This window comes from Nanorana parkeri, unplaced genomic scaffold (genome assembly GCF_000935625.1).
Source record: "Nanorana parkeri isolate BGI_ZX_2015 unplaced genomic scaffold, ASM93562v1 scaffold1449, whole genome shotgun sequence".
NCBI lineage: Eukaryota > Metazoa > Chordata > Amphibia > Anura > Dicroglossidae > Nanorana > Nanorana parkeri.
In genome coordinates, this window is record NW_017307717.1 from 196,783 (window position 1) to 222,013 (window position 25,231).

The 25,231-nt window shown below is 43.0% G+C and overlaps 1 protein-coding gene across 1 annotated transcript in view; it reads left to right on the forward strand.

Annotated features, from left to right (window-relative positions):
* The first annotated feature begins 5,278 nt into the window (after positions 1-5,278).
* The window catches only part of LOC108798318 (carcinoembryonic antigen-related cell adhesion molecule 1-like), a 57,161-nt gene continuing 37,208 nt past the window's right edge, over positions 5,279-25,231 (forward strand). The window contains exons 1-2 of the mRNA XM_018570057.1: positions 5,279-5,421; positions 20,193-20,447. Coding sequence (XP_018425559.1) covers positions 5,298-5,421; positions 20,193-20,447 — 379 coding nt within the window. The 5' untranslated portion in view covers positions 5,279-5,297. The remainder of the gene's footprint in view (positions 5,422-20,192; positions 20,448-25,231) is intronic.

Genomic DNA, 25,231 nt, shown 5'->3' on the forward strand with positions numbered 1-25,231 from the left:
TTGGGGTTGAAAATTTGAGGAAATAAAAATACTTTATTTCTCTCATTCCTCCATGTGACTGTCTCTGCAGAACACTCTGCTGTATGTGTAAATGTCTATTTGCCTGGCCCAAAGCTGAGGGGGTAGAAAGCAGTGTGCTGAGTTTGGTGCAGGTTATTTGAACTTACAGAAAGTCAAAACTTGCACAGGGATTTTGGGCTGGCCCATTGGCAAATCAGGCCACTGGGGAAGGTGTGTAAATTGAGCCAATTTTTTTAGTCTCCATACATTTAGTGCTATATGATCCTATATATTGCACCTGATCACTGAATGTCAGTGATTCTTTGCTAGGACCTAAGTTGGCCACACACATACAGCAACAGTCTGATAGCACAATTTCTGTACAATATCATTTAAATTCATCTATGCTATGTGGTGTAAGGTTCTAAATAAAATGATCCATACAATTTACATATATACAGTCAGGTAGCCCTTTAAACTACCCAGGTATTAGTAAATGTAATGTAGATTATAATGCGTATAACCAGCTTTAGGTTACTCATATGCATGAAATCATGAAAGTTGCCTGACCTAGCTATTATTACTATGGGCAGGGCCGGATTTACTCTCCCTGCTGCCCCAAGGCCAGGTTCTGCAGTGCGCCCCACTCCCCGCCAACCCCCCCCATCAATGGAGAATGGCAACCAGATGGCAGGGTTAGTTTTACCTTTTTTTTTATTGTTTCTTTATTTTTTTACTTTATCACTTTTTTTTATAATTTTCTTATTTTTTAATTTGGTTCCTTTTAATTTTTTTACTTTTTAATCACCTTTTTTATTTCTTTTTTTTGAATTTTGATTTCTTTAATCATTTTTTTATAAAATTTCTTTTTTACTTTATTGCTATCACACAGGAGCTAACAAGCCCCATGTGTGATCGCAATTGGAGGGGACAGGTTCTCTTTATTGACCCTCTTTATTCACCTCCTGTATTAGGAGTTCTAACACAGCACTGTGCTGGAAGTCCTGTGACAGGTGAGAAGGGGAAGAGCACAGCTCTCCCCTCTCACTGTCTACACGGAGCGGCAGGGTTACTTTTAACCCTGCCGCTCTGCTCTCTGCATCAGCAGCAGGGACTCGGGACAGGAGAGAGACTCAGCGGCAGGGGGAGGACTGAGCCCGAATCCAGCGAGGAGAGAGGTAGGTGGCGGGGGGAGGGGAGGACGGGCAGGCTGCAAACGTATTACAAGTGATCTCGGCGACACTCTGCCATGTGTTGGGCTCTGTTGTGTATCGGTTCTGGTCTGCGCTCTGCATAATGTTGGGCTCTGCCATGTATTGGTTCTAGTCTGCACTCTGCCATGCGTTGGGCTCTGCCGGGGATTGGTTCTAGTTTGCACTGTGCCATGTGTTGGAATCTGCCATGTATTGGTTTTGGTCTGCAGTCTGCCGTGCATTGGTTCTGGTCTGCATTTTGTCATGTGTTGGTTCTGTTCTGCACTCTACCATGTATTGGGCTCTGTCGTGTGTTGGTTCTGGTCTGCGGTCTGCCATGTGTTGGGTTCTGCCATGTGTTGGACTCTGCCATGCGTTAATGCTGGTCTGAGGTCTGCAGTCTATTGGTGCTGGTCTGCCGTGTGTTCTGCTCCGATGTCTGCCATGCGTTTGGTTCTTGTCTGAGGTCTGCCATGCATTTGGTTCTGGTCTGAAGTTGGCCATGCGTTGATTCTGCACTCCACTCTGCCATGTGTTGGTTGTGGTCTGAGATTTGCCGTGGGTTGGTTCTGGTCTGAGGCTGGCTGTGCGTTGGTTCTGGTCTGCGCTCTGCCATGTGTTGGGCTATGCCATGCAGTGGACTCTGCTGTGTGGTGGCCTCTGCCATGTGTTGGTTCTGATCTGTGCTCTGCCATGCATTGGGCTCTGCTGTGTGTTGGTTCTGGTCTGCGCTCTGCCATGTGTTGGGCTCTGCCATGTGTTGGACTCTGTCATGCGTTAATGCTGGTCTGAGGTCTACAGTTTATTGGTGCTGGTCTGCGGTCTGCCATGCGTTTGGTTCTGGTCTGAGGTCTGCCATGCATTTGGTTCTGGTCTGAGGTTGGCCATGCGTTGGTTCTGCACTGCACTCTGCCATGTGTTGGTTGTGGTCTGAGGTTTGCCGTGGGTTGGTTGTGGTCTCAGCTCTGCCGTGCGTTGGTTCTGGTCTGAGGCGGGCTGTGCGTTGGTTCTGGTCTGCGCTCTGCCATGTGTTGGGCTATGCCATGCAGTGGACTCTGCTGTGTGGTGGCCTCTGCCATGTGTTGGTTCTGATCTGTGCTCTGCCATGCATTGGGCTCTGCCGTGTGTTGGTTCGGGTCTGTGCCCTGCCATGTGTTGGGCTCTGCCGTGTGTTGGTTCGGGTATGTGCTCTGCCATGTGTTGGGCTCTGCCGTGTGTTGGTTCGGGTATGTGCTCTGCCATGTGTTGGGCTCTGCCGTGTGTTGGTTTTTGGGCTGCGCTCTGACGTTTGTTGGTTCTGGTCTGCACTCTGCCATGTGTTGGTTCTGGTCTAGGGCTGCAGCTAACGATAATTTTCAAAATCGATTAGTAAGCCGATTATTAATTTAGATTAATCGGATTTTTTAAAAATGGCTCCGGTAATGGACTACTAGTTTGTATTGAGATTGTAGTCCATCACAGAGGTATTCTCCCTTGTGCCGTTCGACCGCGGACGCTCCATAATGCAAAATGCCTTCCGAAGCTCTGAATGGTTAAAGTGGTCAGGTGCAAGACTTTGCCCAATCAGGGCTCAGTATTGAATTAGAGCCATGATTGGGCTCTCAGTCATGAGCCCAACCATGGCTCGCCTATCAGATGTCGGCAAACTACACAATTGGGCGGAGCTAGCTGTCACCGCTAGCTCCGCCCAATTGTTTGTTTTGCCGGCATCTGAGGGGGGGTTAAATAAAAGACTCGTCAAAAACATGTCTTGTTTTTTTTCCAAATAAAGGATTTTATCAAAAGTCTGGACTTTTTCATAAATATTTTCTTTAACCCTTTAGTGAATGGGTAGGGGTGCAAGTACACCTTACTCATTCACAAGGGAGGGGGGCGGCATCTGGGTGCCCCCTTAATTAAAGGGGTACCCCGATGCAAATAAGTCCCCTTGCCCGCAGACCCCCCACAACCACCGGGCCAGGGTTGTGGGGATGAGGCCCTTGTCCCCATCGGCACAGGGACACCCTCCCAGTGCCGAGGGCATGTGGCCTGCTGTTGGAGGGAGGGGGGGGCGCTCACTCGCCCCCCCCCCCCTTTTCGGCCCTGCCAGGCCTATGCTCGGATAAAGGGTCTGGTATGGAATTTTAGAGGGCACCCCATGTTTTATCCCCCCATTTGGGGGGTCTGGAATTGTTGGGGGGGGGACTGCGCACTTTAAGAGAAGAAAAAAAATGTCATTTGTTTTTAAAGAAATGTCAGTTTTGCTGCAGCAGGTTCTATACATTCTACAGATCCGCCACTTCACAGGCACGTTAAAGGGACCCCCAGGCATGATATTTGAAGGAATTTTTCATTTTTATTCTTACCCTTTAAGTGATGGTAAAATCACTGCTCCTTTAAAAATGGTATTTTTATTCTGACTCCGACCGTTGTGATAGCGAAATATATTCCTTGCTGAGACCTCTATGCCTGGCCTGTATAAGCAGATATACTCACTGCGGACAATCCTCGTCAGATAGCTGAACTCGTCAATACCGATTCATTCAAAAGAGGTGTTTATTCTTAACATCAGGTTTACAGCAGATGATAGGAACAGCAGATGAATGGTTATAGTATTGTGCGGTCAGAAAATGATGCCTTTCCTACGTACTGTGCAGATTACATGTGTGTCCTTGTTACATGTGGCTTTTAACTGTGGCCATGACACAGGAAGTACTGCACACAGGAAGAAGGAAGGGGCGTACACTAGGGGGAAATACGTCGTCACATGAGGAATAATTACAGAAAAACATGTACATTACAACAAAAGGCCACTGGATGGCAGCATAGGATAACACATGGATTTAGCTATGAGAAAATAGTTAGGCAAATCACACTATATAAATTCTAACCTATATAACAATGCTAATATTAACTGAGGCTATGCATCTCATATTCTATGCCCCTATTGGGGCGGCACAATTTTTGTTTTGTTTTTTTGTTATTAACTCCTGTCCCCCCGGGCAGTACTCGGACCCCCATACATGTTTTATGGCCAATAACTTGCATATAAGCCCTCTTAAAGGGGACATTCATTTTCGAACATTCAACCCCCATTGACTTGCATTACGTTTGAGTTCGTATTCGAATTTTTCGGCCGTTCGGGAGTTCGAATACGATTCAAACACGGGGGTGTTCGGCCCATCTCTACTGCTAATGGCAAAGTAAACACATTAAACTAATTTGTGATTTGAACTTACTATTAGCACTACAACTATGAGTGTGATAATTGAAATTTACCTAACACTATGGCGCACTATTGCTCATTTGCACCCGGTTGTCTGATGGTTGCAAAAAAATTGCACTTGGTGTGTAAAAAAAAGCTTGCTGAAACACAGGGCCAATGCTAGCATAAGGCTGCATAGGCAACCGCCTGTGGGCACCGGGGAGGTGGGGCCCGTGTAGGCAAAAATCCTTGCACTGGCCCTGGGCCCTCTCTACCATCACTGATCACCACCGTTCTGGTTAATTTTTAATTATTGTATGCATTTCTTTCATTATGGGTATAAATGGGAGGGGGCCATTTGAACTTTTCCTAAGGCCTCACAAAGTCTAGAGCCGCCTCTGACCAAAGATATGTATTTGGCATTCCCTGAAGACTCATCTGCATCTTAAGAGATTAATATAAAATGCAAAGCTAATCTAATTTAATGAGAGAGTAAATGCTTTTGTACACTGGAGCTATAGGGCACATACAGTATTTTTATAGTTACCTGTAAAATAACAGCGTCATACATTTCAATCAACTACAGAAAATGTTCATAAATGTCATTTTTACACTTTTATTGTAAATTGCTTAAAAATTCTATTCTACGTACATCTGATCTCTGAGCTTCTCATCCTTCACTTTCTCTTGCAGTTCTCCTCGGTGTGTGGATGGATGTGGCCGGTGGAATGAGTATTCAGCTGACCCCTCAGTATCCAGTCATCCGGGGATCTGTCACTCTGAGCATTACTGGGATTATTGGGAGACTTCAATCTATCGCTTGGTATAAAGGACCAAACTTAGTCCCTGCAAATCAAATCCTTGTATATCTCCCTGGTGCTGAGCCCACAACAGTCAGAGGATCTTTGTTCCATGATAGGATGACAGTTTCTCCCGATGGATCTCTGATGATCTCCAACCTCAATATAGCTGATGAGGGAAATTACACAGCGAAGATACAATCAGATAAATCAGATGATATCTATGTAATTATGAAAATCTATGGTGAGCAATACATCCGACAGAGTAATATAAACAGAAACATTTACATTTAGTTTAATTATTTTCCACTTTACTTGCACACAAAACTAACACTGACATTCCGGGATTTCATTATGAGTTGCTTTGGGCTTCATTTACTTAAACTGACCCCTGGATTTAAAAATGTCACATATTTCAGCCTGCCGGTCTTAGATGAGGTGTCTGCATTAGTTTTCTTTTCCCTTTCAAGCTAAAAACATTTTCAACAAGTACAGAAATTACCCGTTTCTCCTGTCATAAATGTTGTGTCCTTGTCACTTCCTGTGAGCTGCACTGAAAGCATAAAACAATGTTATCGTCCTTCCGTAAACTACTAATCTCCCTGTCCCCCATTCAATGGAGATGAATAAAGGCAGATACATTTGAAATCCAGCCAGGGACAGGAAGTATGTTATTTTCAGATTTATCAGGTGCAAATAAAGATTGAAAGGCCTGAAAAAAAAGAAAACGATTACAACCACCACATCTGAGGACTGGAAAATGGAATATATTAATTTTTTGCTTTTTGGGTTTAGATATGCTTCAAATGAGAACTATGAGGGGTGTGATTTCCACTCATCCTTATAGTTCGAGCCGACCTGTGACAGGTCGGCTCTATAGATCGGGAAGTAAGCGAACGCATACCGTTGCTCGCTCACTTCTCGAACATCTCTCTGCAGAGAGCAGTGACTCCCCGCAGGGATTCCCCTCCCTGCTCTGATCCTTCAGCGCTGACTGGCGGAATGGACGGGGGAGGGGGCGGGCACAGCTGCCTCTGCCTCTAGATAAGCAGAGCCAGTTGTCACTCAAGCAGCTGTGTGGATCTTGACAGTATTATTGGGATCCATCCCGGCTGCAGCGATCTTGGTATATAGTGAGCAATAGCTCGCTATATACTGAGCTGCGGGTCACGGGAGGAGGTTAGTATATGTCCTCCCGTGACCCTAAAGAGAACTATGGGATAAAAAGGATTACCCCATAGTTCTCTTTTAAGAAAAGCATAAACTGCTAGAGTGGGTTGAGTTATTCTGCTAGAGTTCAGGTTGTGACCAGTTCTGTGAAACTCCCCCCTCAAAATGCAGACACATCTGAAAGTTTCTGCAAAACCTGTTAAAGTCTATGGGGGTGGGGGAGGGGGAATCTTCATATGCAATTTAGTCCTTTTGTGGGGCCAATAACCAAATATTGTCAAACAAAAAGCACAGGAAGCTGGACACTGCCATGAGGAACCTGGGCCAATGCCAAAATAATAACAAAAAATAGCATACAGTGGGGATATGCAGGCCCGGATTTCCCACAAGGCCACCGAGGCCCGGCCTCGGGGCGGCAGAGCGCAGAGGGGCAGTAGCAGTGACCTTGTGGGGAAGTTGCGGCCGTCGGTGTAAGGTGTCCCGGTGGCGTCCAATCACGGCGTTGATTAACGCCGGAGAAAGTAGCCGTCTACCTTGCTATCACACAGGGGATTGTTATCTCCTGTGTGATAGCAATAGAGTTATGTGAAAAAAAAATTACATTGATTTAAAAAAAAATGTAAATACATTTTTTAAAAAAAACCCATTTAAATAATTAAAAAATAAAAAGGTGATTAAAAAGTAAAAAATAAGAAAATAATTATAAAAAATAAACAATAATAACATAAAAACTATAGAAAAAGTAAATTATAAAAAAGTAAAAAGATAAATAAAAATCTGGGAACCTGGCCTTGGGGCGGCAGGGAGAGTAAATCTGGCCTTGGGGATATGTCCTCTTTTAAGTGGTGAAATCCTTTTATATTACAGTTTTGGGGGGTGCATTATAGCTGACATGGTGTTACAGGCACGATTTTTACCTACAGCTTTATTGACAGCCTCCTCTGGCATCGCATATTTGGCGATTGAATTGTTTTTTTTTCTTGTACAATGAAGTTGGCTTACATACATAATGCTATTTCATTACTTCTTCCAAGCTTGCCTTCGGGACTTCTCTAGAGCCTCTTCCATCATATGGAACTCTTTACTCCAACCTGTCTGACTTTCTCCCACTCTGACTGCCTTTAGGCGATCCCTTAAGACTCATCTCTTCAGGGAAGCCTATCCCACCGCAACCTGACCACTGAATTATCACTTTCTCAAACAATTCATCCCCACACAGCTACCTCCTCATGTCTCACTGGCCCCTCCCTTTTAGATTCTAAGCCCTCATGGGTATGGCCCTCCTTACCATCTTGTCTTGAATGGTACTGTGCTTGTAATGTCTTCCTTATATTGTAAAGTGCTGCGCAAACTGTTGGCGCCATATAAATCCTGTATAATAATAATAATAATTAATTTCAGGTAAAAACGGCTTTTTAGCAGCTACGCATGCTTTTTCATCAGGTGTTACTAAGGCCTGGTTCACACCTAGGCGTTTTTGAGCAATAGGAAAAGCTCTTTTAAACGCCCCAACACAAGAAATCCCATGATTTTCAATGGGCCCTGTTCACACCTGAGCAGCCAAACCCGGACAAAGTACATGAGCTTCTTTTGGCAGTTGAAAGCTCATTTTCCCCCCCATAGACTTCAATGGAAAGGCCAGAAAACGCGCAGCAAAAGCATGTTGCACAATTTCGTGTGTGTTTTTGCGGGTTTAAAAAAAACCCTGCCGCTCCGTGTAGACAGTGAGAGGGGAGAGCTGAAAAAAAATTGAAACTAACCCCGCCGCCCCGCCATCTGGTTGCCATTCTCCATTGAGGGGAAGGGGGGGGGCGTATTGCGACACCTGGCCTTGGGACGGCAGGGAGAGTAAATCCAGCCCTGGCTGAACACGTGCGTACAAATGAGCAAAAACAATGTCGTCTAGGTGTGAACCAGGCCGAAGCCTGCTTTGACTGGCAGAAATAGCAGATGCAACAGACTTCCAAGCCTAAGGAACGGGAGTTCTTAACAAAATGACAGTGAAAGCAAGTATAATGTGCTAAAACATGTCCTTACAGTTTGATGGCATGTGAGCTCCTTTTTATTGTAACACCGCAATGCATTGTATTCATAGGTTTTAAAAGAAATATTTGAGTCCCTTTAAACAGGAACTCCAAGATTCTCAAAAGTTAACCCTTGCAGTGGGGCTACCCCCGCACTGCAAGGGTTAACTGTTGATTTAAACTATATGCTAACATAAGGAAAATATATTCATCTGATTCTCAATCCCGCCAGGCTGCTAGACCGGTCCCCATAGCCTCTTCTCCCCCCGGGCTCCAGCAGTATAAGCACTGCTGATGTCATGTCTATGCCGGTCCATTCACTTGCATTAGACGTGAGGACGCCGAGGGACATACTACAGCCGGGGAGGAGGGGAGAGAGGTGAGTGCTGACCGCCACGGGACCGAAGATCAGGTAAGTATATCTTCTTTATTCCTTTTCCTAGATCAAAGCAAACACTTAGCTGTTGCAGTGTGGGGATAGCCCCACTGCAAAGATTAGCTTTAGAAAATCCTGGAGATCTTCTTTAGGATATCAGCAAAAAGTTTCCCAGCACACTCACCAGCCAGCAGGCAAAAAAACCTGTCTGAGCGCTAAGGTTAAAAACAGAGGTTTTAGATACACATCTTCCGCAGAATATGTGAAAGCCGCACTGACTTATCAAGGCTCCTCTGTGTAGTGCAGTCCTAACTATAACTGTGAGAGTCTCCATCTTGGAGCACATGTAGCAAGAGATAAAATTGGGTGCAGGTTCGCCAGGAGGTAGCCCAACCTGCTTAAGGAAGTGCGGCTTTCACATATTCTGCAGAAGACGTGCTTCTAAAACCTCTGTTTTTAACCTTAGCGGTTAGACCGTTTTTTTTTTAATGCTGGCTGGTGAGTGTGCTGGGAAACTTTTCGCTGTTGTACTGTATAAAGCCCTTCCATGTGCACCTTGCTTTAAAGCTGGTTATGAGTTGATGAGTGCGTTTGCCATTTGTTTTGCTGCTTTAGGATATGGTTCACCAGAAATTGGTCAGTGACTGGACAGCAAACAGGCCCAATTACAGAACGTAGAGACAAGGCAGGTTTTATCCTTCAATAAAAATTACATTGTAGCCTCTGAGACACAGTAGTCAAAAATATTTTTGAGCTGTGGGACAGTATCTGACCAGCTTGTCTATGCTTCGAATTTCAAAGAAAAAAGGCAGGAGTTTTCCTGCAATAAAAATGTTAGCTTTGCAGCAGTGTTCAAGCCATGAAGAAACAAATTCTCAGTGGCAGGACAGAATGCTTTTAGCTTGAATAAGCTTTAAATTCAGAAAATATGAAGTTTCTTTCAAGTGGAAGGAGAAAAAAAGAGAAAAGGGTTAGGCAGCTGGGTACTGACTTTCTCTAATGCTTGTCTCCAGGTAATTTTACTGTGAGTGGGCAGCCTCAGTCTAATTGTGTTTGGAATAATGCAGCGGTCATGCAACTTCCGCATAGATGTTGGCACTAGGGGAGATCCAACGTAGGAGTCATGTATCCTCTACTATGGACTCTGGGCGCCATCTTCGGGAAGCCTGTGTCAAATCTGCACTCGTAGCACCCATGAGATTTTGGTGGCCATCCTTGGGTACAGGGGGGCTACATAGCTATGCCTGCATCATTACGGGGCTACAGATTGGGAGGTTTTAGACAGGGACCGAACCCCTTTTTAGCATGGATAGATTCTGCTTCACTCCTTCAGGGGGAAGGGGTAAAGAACCAGGAGTTTTAGGCAGCCCTGAAATCAGGACCCTCCATGGGTAACCGAGTTAGCAAGGTGCTCTGTCGGCAGAGAGTTCTATTAGTTTCAAAGGTTTCCCTTTGTGAGACACTTGTGTGCTCTGAGAAGTTTTATGTGAGGACCTATGAGTAGTTGCTAGAGCTGCATCATACTTTCCTTAAGTGAGGCGTCCTTTAGTGATACCCACTGCTAGGGGCGTCCCCGAGGGCCAGGTGTCACCCGGAACGGAGACCGGGTGACACCCCGCCGCAACTTCTTTGTGAATGCTCGGTCATCTTAGTGACGTCTGCCGGCGGCCATCTTGGTGGTGGACACCGTCAGAGAGAGGAAGGGACATTCACCCAGGTCTCCCCCTCTCTTCTGGCACTGTCGGGCTCTCGGTCAATGACCAAGTGCCCTAATCTTCAGAGGGGGTGACACCAAAATGAATGTCAGTCATTTTGGTGTCACAACTCCAATGGTGGCACCCAGGTGCGGGCCGCACCCTCCTTGTGATGCCACTGCCCACTGCTCTGTAAGAAGTGAAGTAATGTGTTCTGAACCTGGTAAAGCTGTACTTGTCAACCTATCTAACTACATTAAGCCCCCCTTCACACCAAGACGACAATGTTTCAGTGCAGATTAGGCAGGCACAGGGTTTTTGTGCGTTTTTGCACGTGGTTTTCGAGTGTCTACTGAGTTGCACGTTTTTTCTAAGCAGATCTGTGACTTATTGATGTAAATGCAAAACGCGCACAAAAATGTGCATAATAATTGTGTTGCACGTTTTCTATTGAGTCTATGGGGACAATTTACACTGATCAGCCTAGAAAAAACCGCATGTAGTTTTTCTGGCGACAGGCGTGTTTTTTTTTTTTTAATAAGAGACTCTACGCTTAGGTGTGAACAGGGGCTATAGGAATACATGGTATTTTTCCTGCTGTGCGTTTCAGCGCACACAAATATGCGTGCTAAAACGCCATTGAGTGAGTGGAGCCTAAAGTTCTGAATATCTTGGTCTACTGGATAAACAATTGTTTCTGGAAAAGGAGAATCAGTGTGTCTTCTTGGGTCAACCCTGTTCTGAAATTCTTACCCACTGTATGCTAGCAGCAATTAAATTGAAATCTAAGCAGCATTACAATTAAACATTTTAGGGAAACACCAGGGGGATAGTGTTGCTTATCCCCAACCGACTGCTGCTCTCCAGCTCAGTTGCCTCCTCACAAGAAACCAAAGCAATGCAGGTGTCCTTGATAAGCAGCCATTGCTGGGGTGTGAACATTTTTTTGTCACATATTCAAAAGGGTATATTGTGATTGCTCACTATTGCTGCTGTAACACCTACAGCATATTTAAGGTGAAATTCAACCACATAGGGGTATCACATAATCATTTTCTCATCAGGCAGCTAAGGGTATTTTGACTGGAAGCACTGCACTATAAGGTTCACCAAGGTAAAGGTTTGTGCCATTATCACATATGATCTTGGGTTGTTTTTATTTGTTGTGGGGTAAACCACTTTTCAGCTTGGGTCTGGAGAAATGTCAGAAACTCTAGCTCACTGGCTCCTTTTCCCCCGGCATAAGAGCAGCAGCAGCATAGCATGTCAGAATTTTGTCTGGGACATTGACTAGCGTCTGGGTACTTGTGGGGATCTAGTTGTCGTGATGTTCAGGAGGTCTTAGAGAATGAGATCAATGAGGAGCACAGGGTAGATCTCACAAAGCTGCCATAAGATCCCATCAAACAATGCCAGCTTGTCTGGGAGCAGTTTTAGCTGGCATTGAGTTTCTGGGCAGCAACCTTTTTTTCTGCAATAGGAATTGGGGAATGGAAACCAGTCCACCTCACCTTGGTCAAGTGCTAAAGATGATGCCGTATCAAGTGCTTGTGTATCACTGTAGCACCCAGCCTTTCTGTGACACATGCGCTTCAGACAGGGGTTGCAGATCACACAAAAAGTTTCAGTTTTTCAAGTTCATGTCTAGTGAAATCCAAGTAAACAATAGTCCCTTCAGGATACATTTCAGCAGCAGGATTTAGCAAATAATTGTTTAAATAGCAACTTGTTAAACATTAATGATGAGACAGTGTAACCCAGCAGGTGAGGTGGGTTAAAAGGAACAGAAAAATCCTTCAATGAACAGTAGAGCCTTCTTAGAATAGAAGGTATACACAGGTCTCATTCTATTGCAAATGCCAAAAATACAAGGATTATTCCTAATTTCAGGATAGCGGGCACAGCCATGCAAATCACTCCTTTAGGCTCTAATGGCTAATTGTACATTAACCCCTTCCTGACCGATGACGGGATCATCCCATCACAATCGTTCAGTTTGTTAACGGTGACAGGATAATCCCGTCATGCAGCACAATGAGTAACTGCTGCTAATGGGTCACTCGGGGTCCAGGGCAGACCCTCAACAGTAGATTAGGTGGTCACAATCCTGTGATCAAAGAGAGAGTTGATCCCTGTGATCACAAAGCCGTGACAGGCATTGAGCCAGCAGTAGCTCACTGTGTGTTGTGAATCTGCTAGGCTGTGTGTTACAAAAAAAGATACAAAGTATCTCTGTGGAGAATACTGTAATCTACTGATAGGTACTAAGTATCAAAGCCCCTGTAAATTTAAAAAAAAAAACCCTTTGTGCCCCCTATTTAAAAAAAAACAAATAAATAACATTTTAAAAAATGTTAAAAAAAGGAAAAAAGTTTAAGAAAATACATTTAATAAAAAATATTATTAAGAAAATATAGTGCAGAGAAGGCTATTCAAAATAGGAGACAAACATACCACATTCTAAGATTGTTCCGTACTAAAATTGTAAATAAACTGAAATTCCAGACATATGATATACCCTATAAATCAGGACAAATAAAATAATTTATTATTAATTACTTTGAATTACTTTCTGTTACACAAATTATTTACACATTATTATTGAATATTATATAGCATATGCCACAACAAATTAAAGCCCATTTTGTCATTTAAAAAACGGTATATAATAAGTGTAGGGTGCAATAAATGAGGAAGATGGAAATTATGGTTAAACAAACACAAAGCAAAAATGGCAGAATTGCTCCGGTCCCCAGAAGCGAAAAATAAAATTCTGAAGCAGTTTCACTAAGGGGTTAAGAGCTAAGTGTGTAGCACAGATACAGTCTAATATTTTTAGAGCCATTTATTCCAAACTTCATACAGCTTGTTGGTCATCATTAATGCAGTGTATGGAAAACAATAGCTTCTACTAAGTAGGACTTGGGAAACAATAAGAAAGTATAACCCAGAAGGTTATGGTGAGGAGGGACTGATAGAACCTAAAAGTCACCCACTAAACCAGAGTCACCATCACAAATTTTTAAAAAAGGGAACTATTCCGTTCTTTAGGATAGCAGTAGACATATGCAAATCATTCCTTAGTGATGAGCAAATCAAGAAAATTCTCTCTCATAACTACTGGTCGAATCTGGAAACCAAAATGTAGATTTAATCAAAATTTTGTTTTATGGAATTTCATGGCCATTGGCAGGGTTGTAATTTGGTGGTTTGGAATGGGTGGGGCCTTCCCTCTGGACAGCTGTATACCCTGCAGTATAAACTCCAGTTGACAATAGAGTGTAAAAATATATTCAATTGTTGTTTTTGTAATCAAATTATATTTATGCTGGAGCTTTGTGTGGAGGTATGTGTGGACACATTTGGGAAATGTATAATTTTTAAAATATTAATATTATTATTTTTAATGCATAACTATTAATTGCCTGTGTTTTTTTGGACGTGTGTCTTTTTGCTTTTATAAATTATATGTATCTGTAATATTGTAGAAATTAATATGATTTGGTCCACCAGTTTCTGCCACAGGAAGAGATGGAAATATGATTAAAATGTGCCTAAGAGTGTTGCCACCAAAAGGCATTAATCTTCTGAATCTGAGAAACCGGGGGAGATATGTCAGCATGTTATATCTGATTTTCTAGCGATAATATAAATAGTAAAGTAGCTCTTCTTCTATCTTAAGACAGAAAAAAGGCAATCCTGCAAAGAAAAGAATTAACACTTACAAGTCTTGCTGCTCACCAATGTTTTCTATCTTGAATAGCTAAGCTTACTGAAGAATTTTCAGCATCTAGCACACATCTAGGAGTGTGGGGTGTCTGGCTCCCCACCAGTGGACTATCCAGTGCATGGCACATATGGCACATACCCTGGGTGTCACCTAAAGGAAGGGGGAGGGTGCAGCTGAGGGGTTCATTGACCCATGGAGACAGCAGACAGTGGACTGTCTTTATTCAACTCCCTGGCTGCTGGTGGTTGCTTGCTAGGATGCCAGGCAGTCCTAGCAACTAACCGGCAGCATCTGGGGTTGAATAATTACAGCAGCAGTCCGCTGTCATTATTCAACCCCTGCAGCTGCTGGCTCGTTGCTAGGACCGCTTGGCATCAGTCCCCCCTTAAATAAGATGGGGTACTGGCTACTCTGATGTAAGGGGAGCTTTGGGGACTCTGATGAAACGGGGGCTCTGAAGACTCTGATGTATGGGAGGTCTCTGTGGAGTCTGATGTAAGGAGAGTTTGGGGACTCTGGGGACTTTACCATAATATCAACTCAAATCTTTAATGAAAAAGTGACCTAAAATGTCAGAGTCAGATTTTGGAAAGGGGTGCAGTTTCAGTGCTTGCAGTAGGCGCTATTTTATGTAGATATGCATCTGCTTCCCACTGTTCACAGTGGTTCCTTCCGCCAGCACCTGTATCATAACAGGACACGTTAGTGATGTTGGGGCCAGCAGAATAAAGTATAATTTGTAGGGTGGGACGAGGCATCCAACACAACTGGAAGTATTTTTCAGCAAGCTTAAGATGGCCATACACGCATATATTACTTTTGTTCAGCCTCTAGGCTGAAAGAATAAAATTTAACAGATTCCTCCATCCATACTAAACAGCACGAATGGATGAATCTATCCTGCCCAGCTAATGTATTCTCTGCCGATTTAACAGGAGTTAGTCGAATTTGAGCAGTGTATAGCCAGTTTAAGCCCTTCAAGACTGGGAAGATTGGCTGTGCAGGCGCTGGGGCAGGTAAGACTTGTTTTAATTGTAGGGAGGACATTTTTGTTTTGGTTGTTTTTTTTTTTTTTTTTTTTAAATAGCAATAGAGTCACTTTTTAGTGTTTGACCCCCTCTCCTCCAGAAAATATTTTAATGGTGCAGATAAGTTACTAAAGAATTCAGAAGATGTATTTGATATCCATACAATGCCAGAGCTGTTCAAACAGAACTTATCATAGAGATTTTGTCCTGCTGATTGGAAACTTTGATATAGTATAAAGTATGTAGTATGTGTGATAAGTGAAGTAGTAAAGGATCGCCATATTGTTCTGATCTCCATGACAACAGCCAATAGCTTGCTACTGTTAATGACCAATTTAGGGTATATTGCTATTAAATTCTACCCAACCTTTCTACCAGTTAAACCTGAACTCCAGATAAATATAAACTGCAATTTACTGCTGGTGTGAAATCCTTTCAAGCTAAACTCTAAGTAAAACAAAAGGTATCCTGAGAGGGGAATTAACACCAGAATTGCGGAGGTACGTTGACTTGAGTTTGTATAGTCCATTGTGTTGCATTACATTGCAGGTTTTTTTTTTTTTTTTTTGGGGGGGGGGGGGTTTTTTTTTTTTTTTTTTTTTTTTTTCCATAAGTTATTGGTTCTGCCTTCCGTTGACTTGTGTTAGCAGTTCCCACCAGTCCATCACATTGCAGTGTGCTGAAAAAAAGTAGAGCCTGGTCTAATTTTTTTTCAGCGGAGGGCAGCACAACGCTAACACAATGGACTGGTGTAAACTGCTCCAATTCACACCCATTAATTCTCAGAGTGGGACTCCCCTCTGCACTGTAAGGATTACATTTATTCATAGGGTACCAATAAAAGGGACTTTTACTTACCTAATCTCTCGCTTCTGCAAGCTCCCTCCACACTATAAGCCTCTTCTCTAAGGTGTTCTGGTAGTCGCAGGTACTCTGATGTCATCAAGTACACTACAGGGCCAATAGTCCTGCATTCTACATGAGGATGCCGAGGGACCTCCCACAAGCAAGAGCATCAGAGGGAACAGTTGAGTGGCAGCTGCCGGGAGAGTGAAGAATCAGGTAAGTACCTTTTTCTTTTTTTACTGGTACCCTAGGCATAAACAAGCATTTAATCCTTGTAGGGTGGAGGGAGCCTCACTGCAAGGGTAATTTTTTTGTTTTCCCCAAAATTCAGCTTCAAAGTGAAAGGCAATAGCCACACCTTATCTGTCTCTAAACTACTGGTCAAAGACACACAGAGAAAGCAGTGACATATTAATGTAACAGGATATTTCTAATGCGTGAGCTATGGTTGACAGCCTGGCTGTACCTTCTCCATGTCTTGTCAAATACAAGATGTTAGAGGTCAGTGGTTTAACGTATTAAAACATCAGCTTAACCACCAGAGGTTTAGAAGGAAGGAAGGAATGGTCAGCAGTGGTAGCCCACATAGTAGGCTTTTCTCAACTGCAACGATTTTTCTTTTTAATAAAGTAATTGCAGGAATGTCATGGGTGCAAATTGGACTCCTTAAGCTGTGGTTGGTTTATTCCCATAATGGACAACCTCACAAAAAAAGTCCACACCGGTTTTCCCTCGCAGGGGTTTTCAAGCATAAAGTAGTTTTTTTTTCTTCATCCAAAATAACACTTTCAAAGTCCACCAACTTTAGGGTGTCTGATTATTAGGGATGAGCTTCGCGTTCGAGTCGAACCTATGTTCGACTCGAACATAGCATGTTCAAGCGTTCGCCGAACACCGAACATTATGGGATGTCCGCGGTCTGTTCGACCGCGGCACATCCCACAATGCACTGCGCCGTCCGAAGCGGCAATTGGCTACAGTCCTGCACCTGACCGCATATCAAATGCCTTTCCCACACAGGCTGTCCAGACTGCCTGCCACACAGGCTGCTTTTCACCACACTGGTGATATGCTCCTCAGTCTGCCAGGCTCCTGGTTCCAGGGTGGAGACCTCCTGACCCCTGCACAGAGACCTCCTCTGTCTACCAGGTGGAACCCTGAACATTAGCCAGCATCCTCCTCATGAGGGCTGTGCAAAGGTGCACCATCATTTGATGCTGGTCCCCACTAAACCCCGGACCCAGGATTGGAGATTTCATTCCTCCCAATGCTCTTTGAAATCTCCCAGTTCCAGGAACCCAAGCCAAATCCGGAAAACCTGGGAAGAACTACAAAGCCAGCTCTTTCCCAGTAAAAGTTTGCGCTTTGTGGAACTGCTCAGCCCCCCTGGCTGATTGGCCAATCAGCATTGAGTCGGCTAAACAGCATGGAACCAGCTTCCCGAGCAACCAAGAAGCCAGGTGCGGGTTAATGACAATGCTAGCGGAAATACCAGTATCGGTACTCTGTATTAGCCACAGATCTCTGTCATTGATATAAGAATGCATTATTATAACAACTGAACGATGAAAATTCCGGGGTTGATTTACCAAATGCAAGCAGGCTGTTCGCTTTCCAAGTAAATTTGTACTTTGCAGAGGGAGTCTCACCTTAGTTTAGTGAATAAGGTGAAGCTCAGCTGACTTCCATCACCCAGTCATGTGCAAGCAAAAATACTGTTTTTTTGTTTTTGTTTCCTTGTTCATGATTGGGTATTCTTTGCAAATTCCCCTTGCAAAGTGAAAATGCCCTTTGAAAAGTGAACATCTGATTTACCTATAGTAAATAAACCGATCAGAATCTTACAAATGACTATTTATGACTGTACCTGGTAAAATAAGCTTGTCAATAACCTGGGAGATTAACTAACAGCTACCTCCAGTAACAACTACACATCAAATCAGTCAGTAGACCAAGATATATATGTAGTAGGTTGATGCACATATCAACTTTTCTTTCTACTCTAGCTGCCTAGATAAGTGTGACTCTGCTACCTTCAACAGTTGTGGCATTATCATAACCTCACGGGAGGACATTTGTATGTTTTGGTTCCTGTTGGGGTTGGAGGAAATCAGCAGATGACTATACTGGACACTGTTTCTGAAGTTTGTAAACCAGTTGTGGGTGGACATATAGTGGAAATTCACCCTAGAATTACTTTATGAACATGAAACAGTCATAAAAACATGTGCTTTGATACATGCATAACACCATATTAGAATTCTGTCAACACTGATTGCTGGACAATCAGCATTGAAATCTGTTTGCCCTCTGACAGTGACAACTCATAGTGTTGCTAAGCCCTCCCATGGTATCAACATCTTGTGATTGCACTCTCATGGGAAATGCTTCCCTCTGCCCTGATGCTGTCAAAGACGTAGATAGCATGGGTGCTGCAAATCATGGACCCCCTGGTAAATAGCTGGCAGTTTCCAATGGTGATTGCTGGACAACTATAGCAAGACAGAATTAAAAATGCTATACATTTATCAAGGTACTTGTCTTATATGGCTGCTTAATGTTCATTGAGCAATTCTAGAGATAACTTACACTATAACTCTTAATGCAAACCTGTACATTGAGGCAAGATAATACATTTCTTATAAAGCATTTCCTACCAAGAGCACATACTTACCTTAAAGGATAACTAAACCCAAGAACAGGATGGCTGAGCAGTGAGGAGAGAGAGATGCTCGGCCAGGATCTGACAGCCAGTGGCTCTCTCTCCTTATTGCTTGTCCATCCTGAAGTGACAGCGCTCCCTCCTCTGCCCCCTTCCTCCCCCACTGGCTTCAGCGTTCAGGATGGCAGAGCGGAGGATCAGTAAATATATGTGATATTTACCGATCCTCTGTGTGCAGCACAGCTGATCACTCCAGCGTTTGTAAATAACTGGGGGCGCATAGAACTATGTGTCCCCAGTTATGAATGAACAGGAAGTGCTTTACATCACTTCCTGTTCATTCATGAGTTTCTTAATGGGTAGTAGCACTCACTATAGAGGCTTCTCCCCATTCATAACTGGTTGGTAGTAAATATTTTACTATCACCAGGTTCTCAATGAATGGGAAGCTTCTGTACTGAGTGCATTCCATTCATTTAGAAAAGATGCTACAGAAAAAGAGATTGAGGACTCTGTGTCCTCAATTTATTTTTCTATTTCAAAAGGGAAATGCCAAGGGTCTGTTTAAAACCCTAATATTTCCCCGAAACAACAGTAAAAAAAAAAAAAATGTAAGTAACACACACACACACACGTATTATTACACACCCGCAAAGACTAAAATTTTGTTTCGGACTAAATGAACAGAGACTAAAAATGTTTTCATTAGTTTCGTCAAACGAAACAGTCTTTTCTGTGCATGCGCGCCACCATCTTGGAGCGTGGGAGAATGGCGTCACATGATGCCACGCATGTGCAGCGCCGGGAGACATTACACATCTGTTGGTGGGCACAATTTGCTGTTCTTGTCTCGGGCACAAAAGGAGCTAGCAACGGCTCTGCTTGATCAATACAGTGGAGAAATGAGTGTAGGCACAAAGGGACAGGAAGTGTGTCATGCACAGGATCACAAGGTCAACATAAAGGGAAAGACCTTGAATAGAAATGAATGCAGTCACCATGTCTAAGAACTGGAAAACTGAACTATATACTAATCCTGTTTTTGGGTTTAGATATGCTTTAACTTCCCTCTCCTGCCACCTCAGCTTTGAGTTATGAGAACAAGAAGCCAAGAGCTTACATAGGGATGAGGATTCTGTACCCAACTCTACATGACTATGCTGGGCCAATCACTAAGCACTGGTGCTGTCATATTAGAGAAAGTGGAACAAGTCACATGCTGCCTATTCCTGGAATGTCAGGTATTTTCTTCAGCTCTGATGGCTGAATGGAATGACAAGGGCATAAGGAAAAGATGAGCGTTACTTTACCACGCGTGGGCAAAGCAGAGGTTTGCTTGAATTAATAGTCTAAACTATGCATAGGGTAAAAGTATCATTATGACTTGATATTAGAAACATGTTTTGCAAAGCCTGTTTGTTAAAAATATGAGTATTGTGAATTGTGTGCACTCTGTTCACTGTCTATATCTTCCTCCCTCTACAGAAAAGGTTGGTAAACCGACAATCACAGCTTCTATCTCAAATCCCAAAGAAAATGATACGGTGACCCTCACCTGTACCTCTACTCATGCGGAGAGGATAGTATGGAGCAGAGTCCCCTCTGGAGCCACCTTGTCCTCAGATAACAGGACCATCTCCTTCTCCATGATTAACCGTTCAGATGCAGGAGATTATAGTTGTACGGCTGCCAACCCTGTCAGTAAGGACAACAGTGACTCCTTCCAAATAACTGTAGCATGTAAGTCTGTATTTCTATATTTTTTATGATATTACATATTCCATTTTATTTATAGGAAATAATTACAAAGTAACCGATGGTTTGTTAATTCTGAACCTTATTTCGCTGCCTTATTTAGCTCATTGTGTATTTATTGCCAATACTTTTTTGGCTTTGAATAGAGTAGGGAAGGGTTACCCTCTGCTGAATGCTTCCTGCTGGGAGGCGTTCCCTTCACTTCCTGTCTTGAAGATGCAACAGGAAACAAAAGGGAAATATAACCAAAGTGGGGAATATTCCCATCTGTTGTCACCAGAATATTTTTTCGCCTTGGAAGACACTAGAACTAGATCATCACTAAGGTGTATGAGCGCAGTGCTGTTTTGCAAATAAAATTGATCTCTACATCCTACTCAGGTGAAAACTCAAACATTTTGGTTTTCCTTTTGTCTCACCAGGCAAATAAAGGGGTGAATCTCCCCAGCAGGGATACAATGCATACGTGAAAGACAGTCTAACCCTTCCCAAATCTATCCTAAACTTAAAAAAAGATACTGTATGTCTATACATTTAATTTGACAACTGTCAACTGTCTCCTTGTTGTCTGCCTAACCTTATGCTGTTAGAGCACTCTAGTTATATAGGTATAGTTAGTTAAATTCCATGGTTCTCAACCTGGGGTATGTGTACACCTTGGGGTATCTTGATATGTGTCAGGGGGTACATCAGTGACAAAATGTTGGATCATCAGTCCACTCACCAGATTGTGACATGACTTGGCACAAGAGTCATAATGTGATTGGTGGACAGTGTTCTCCGTAATGCATTATATTATGGAAACAATACATTGTGCATGCAAACCTTGCTTTGGCAATGAGGTGGTTAACTGTCCATGGTTTGGATAAAGAATTTTAAGGGAGATCTCAAAGTCAAAAAAAGGGAAAAACAAAACGTAGGGTCAGGGCCGGCTTTAGGCCTTTAGGCGCCCTGTGCGAGAAAGCTCTACAGCGCCCCTCAGTGACCACACCCCTCCGTGGCCATTTCTCCAATATCCGCACCATTCAAAGACTCCAATTTTGTTAAGCCGCAAAGAAACATATTAAAAAGTATGATAAAAATAAAACTTTTAATCAAAGCTACTAAACTTGTACAGACAATATAAGTATTCTTATTAAATAAAACAACTGAAGGCAAACGTGGTAAACAATAAATGTCAAACTAAAATGGAGTCTATACAAATAAAGTGTCAGGTTGTCATGCCGATCCTTTTTTCAAGTAAGTGCATCTAGAAAAGTAAAAATAAAAAACAGAACACAAAACCTAGACTACGTGTTAAATTAATGAATTACTATTTGTCCGAATGTACGAAAAATGTATTCGGAAACATAATAATTTGTTTGAGAATGTGCGGCGTCCATGTTGGCCACCTGTGCGTTCTGCGAATGCGTGCCACCATCTTGGAGGCGGGAAGCATGATGTCACATGACGCCATGAATGCGTGACGTCAGGTGACGTCACACGCCGATATAGGTAGGTGCCGCCATCTTGGCATATACCTAGATATACACCAAGATGGCGGCACCCAACACATGCATTGTTATATGACGTTATGCGCCCTGCCTCCAGAACACGCCAATGGCTGAATCCAAAATAGCATACAAATTTGTTTTGTTTGATTAAACGAATGAAAACGTTTTTGGTCATCTGAAATTAATTTGTAGTCATTGCACATGTCTAATAATACGTGTGTGTGTGTGGGGGGAGGGTAATTTGCACTTTTCTAAAATAATTTTTTACATGTTTTAAATTATTATTATTATTATTTTTTTTACTGTTGGGGGGCTTTGGGGAAATATTAGGGGTCTAAACAGACCCCTGACATTTCCCTTTTAAAATAGAAAAGAAATTGAGGACACAAAGCCCTCAATTTCTTTTTCTGCAGCCTCTGTTCTAAATGAATGGAAAGCACTCAGTACAGAGGCTTCCCATTCATTCAGAAACTGCTGAAAGTAAAATATTATACTATCACCAGTTTATGAATGGGGAGGAGCCTCTGTACTGAGTGCTACTTCCCATTCAAAAATTCATGAATGAACAGGAAGTGATCTAAATCACATCCTGTTCATTAATAAATGTGGACACATAGTGCTATGTGTCCCAAGTTATTTACAAACATTGGAGTGTCCTTCACACACAGAGGATCGGTAAATGTCACAGATATTTACCGATCCTCCGCTCGGCCACGCACACTGACAGGATGACAGCGGCTGCTCTCTCCACCCCACTCGGCCGTCCTGAAAGCTGCAACTTCTCTCCGCCCCGCTCGGCCAACCAGACCCTTAATCCAAGCAGTGGCCTGGCAGAGTAGGAAAGGGGGGGGAGCAAGCACACCCCCCCCCCTCTCTCTGCTTCCTCTTGGAAAATCACCTTGTCCCCATGCCAATGAGGACAAGGACCTCTTCCCCACAACCCTGGGCCGGTGTTTTTTTGGGGGGTCTGCAGACAGGGGGATTCATATGCAATTGGGTACCCCATTTCATAAAGCTCACTGTCCAATCCCTCGTCCCCCCCCCCCCTCTTGGAGATAATATACTTACCATGTCCACAATCATGAATGAACAGGAAGTGATGTAGCCTTTGCTGCACAAAGAAAACCCTCTTGGAAGTGGAAGTGAGGCACCAGGAGAAAGATATGTTTTTTTAATGGCAGCTCCATGGGGTACCAGCACACCTAAAGTTCATTTTGACTTTAGGTTTACTTTGACATACACCTATTGTTGGAGAACTACGTAGGCTTACATTGCTCACTTCTCAATCCTAAAATGCGAGTTGCCTGGTAAAGAAAACTATATATACTATTTGTGGTGCAGAAAACCTCTAATTCAGTGTGAGTGTTATATAACCACGTGCATAACACCCTTTGTTATCTGTAAGCCTAAACTTTAAATGTTCAACATGAAAATAATAATACATATTAATAAAAATGAAAAAAGTTTATAAATCAAATGTCTTTAGTGTCTTCAATCTTTTAGAAAGAGTGACAAAACTGAACCATCTTCATACCATTATCACCTCCAGAAAGGCCTGGAGCACATAAAAAGAATTGTGAGGAGGGATAGCATGACAGGGGGAGAAGGGGAGCCAGATTGAGAGGGGTTAATCTCTAGATGAAAGAAAGGGGGTAGGAGAGGTTGCTTACCTTATTGGCTGGAAGTTTTGACTTCTTAAAAGGCGATCTGGGGGGAGATGGGAGGAATTTCTCAGTTGAAGAAGGTGCAGTCAGGCAAGCTTGTTTCCCCCTGCCCGTTCAAGTTCTTTTTTTTGTTTTGTTCTGTCGTTTCCTTTTTGTTGTAGGTGTTTTGGTTCCGCTGGCTTGTCACGGCAGTCTGTTAGCGGTTCGGGGTCTTTGAAGATGGACTGGGTGCCTTGTGTATTGGAATAACGGTTGGGGACCCATCCTAGATGTGGTGTCCTTTAAGTGGTGGTCAGTTGGTTTGACCACTTCGTTTTGGGCTAAAAGGGTCTGCGGTCAACAGATATTTTGTCCCTGAGGCGATGGTGTTGCGGCTGGGGGCCCATCGTTATTTATCTGAAACTGCAGATGCAGGTTATGGGGTGTTTTTTCTTGTTACCTTGGGTGCCTTCAGGGACCCAGAAACCATTTTTTTAGGGTATAGCCGTGTTATTTTGTTTAATAATATTTGGTTATTTATATTGAATTAAACAACTGGTTGATGTGGCCCTTTTGAAATATATACAAGTCTAATGTGATTTTTTGGAAAAATGGGTGATGGGTGGGGGTTTCAGCAAGTTTAAGTGGGGTTGTTGGTTAAATTGGCTTCCTCTGAAATACCCTTGTCAAGTGTTTCTTATATGTGCATCAGGTGTTTGTCCCGTATTCCTGAGTGTACACACACTTGCCCACCTTTTATATAATTGATCATAACTAAATACAGGGGTAATGACTTGGCTGTTTCCAAACCGTAACCCTTCTGCTTCCAAGCAGTAATACTTCTAAATCATCCGTGGGAATGATGGTGCTCAAGTGTAATAGAAAAAACAACACATAGCCTAACTCAGTAAAAAATGTTGAGAACTTAAAAGACATAAAAACTACTCACATAAAACCTCTGGTACGCAAAGACCTAGTCAGACCCTTACAAACCGGGAGATGTGACCATCTGGATAAACCACTGGACAAAGCTTCTCTCCCCTCCGCCTGTAGTTGCCAGTATCCTGTGTCACTGTACTTCCAGGATAGACTCCATCTTGCAAGTGCAGTGGCACATGATACTGGTCTGAAGATGGTTCTGTTTTGTCATTGTTTCTAGAAGATTGAAGACACTAAAGAGATTTATGAACTTTTTTATTTGTATTATTATTTTCACGTTGGGCACTTTAATTTTATGCTCACAGACTACAAAGGATGGTATGCACACGGTTATATAATATATTGAATTAGGTTTTCAGCGCCACATTTATGTTTATATCGTTTTGATTACTGTTTCTGTATAAAAATACAGTTTGTGTTGGCTGCTATAGGTTTGTATTTAGCACAATAATAAACAGTGCAAAATAATCATTCTTAATTGTCTGGTAGTGGTGCTAATGATTTTGATTTAATACTGTATGCAGGGCCAGATTTACTCACTCTGCTGCCTCAAGGCCAGGTTCCTCAATGCGCCCCCCTACCCGCCAAACCTTCCCCCAATGGAGAATGGCAGACCTGCAGGCTACATGCAAGCAATCTTGATGACATCACCAAAATCACTTGTACAAAACAAGTGGCTGTTCATTTAGCTCTG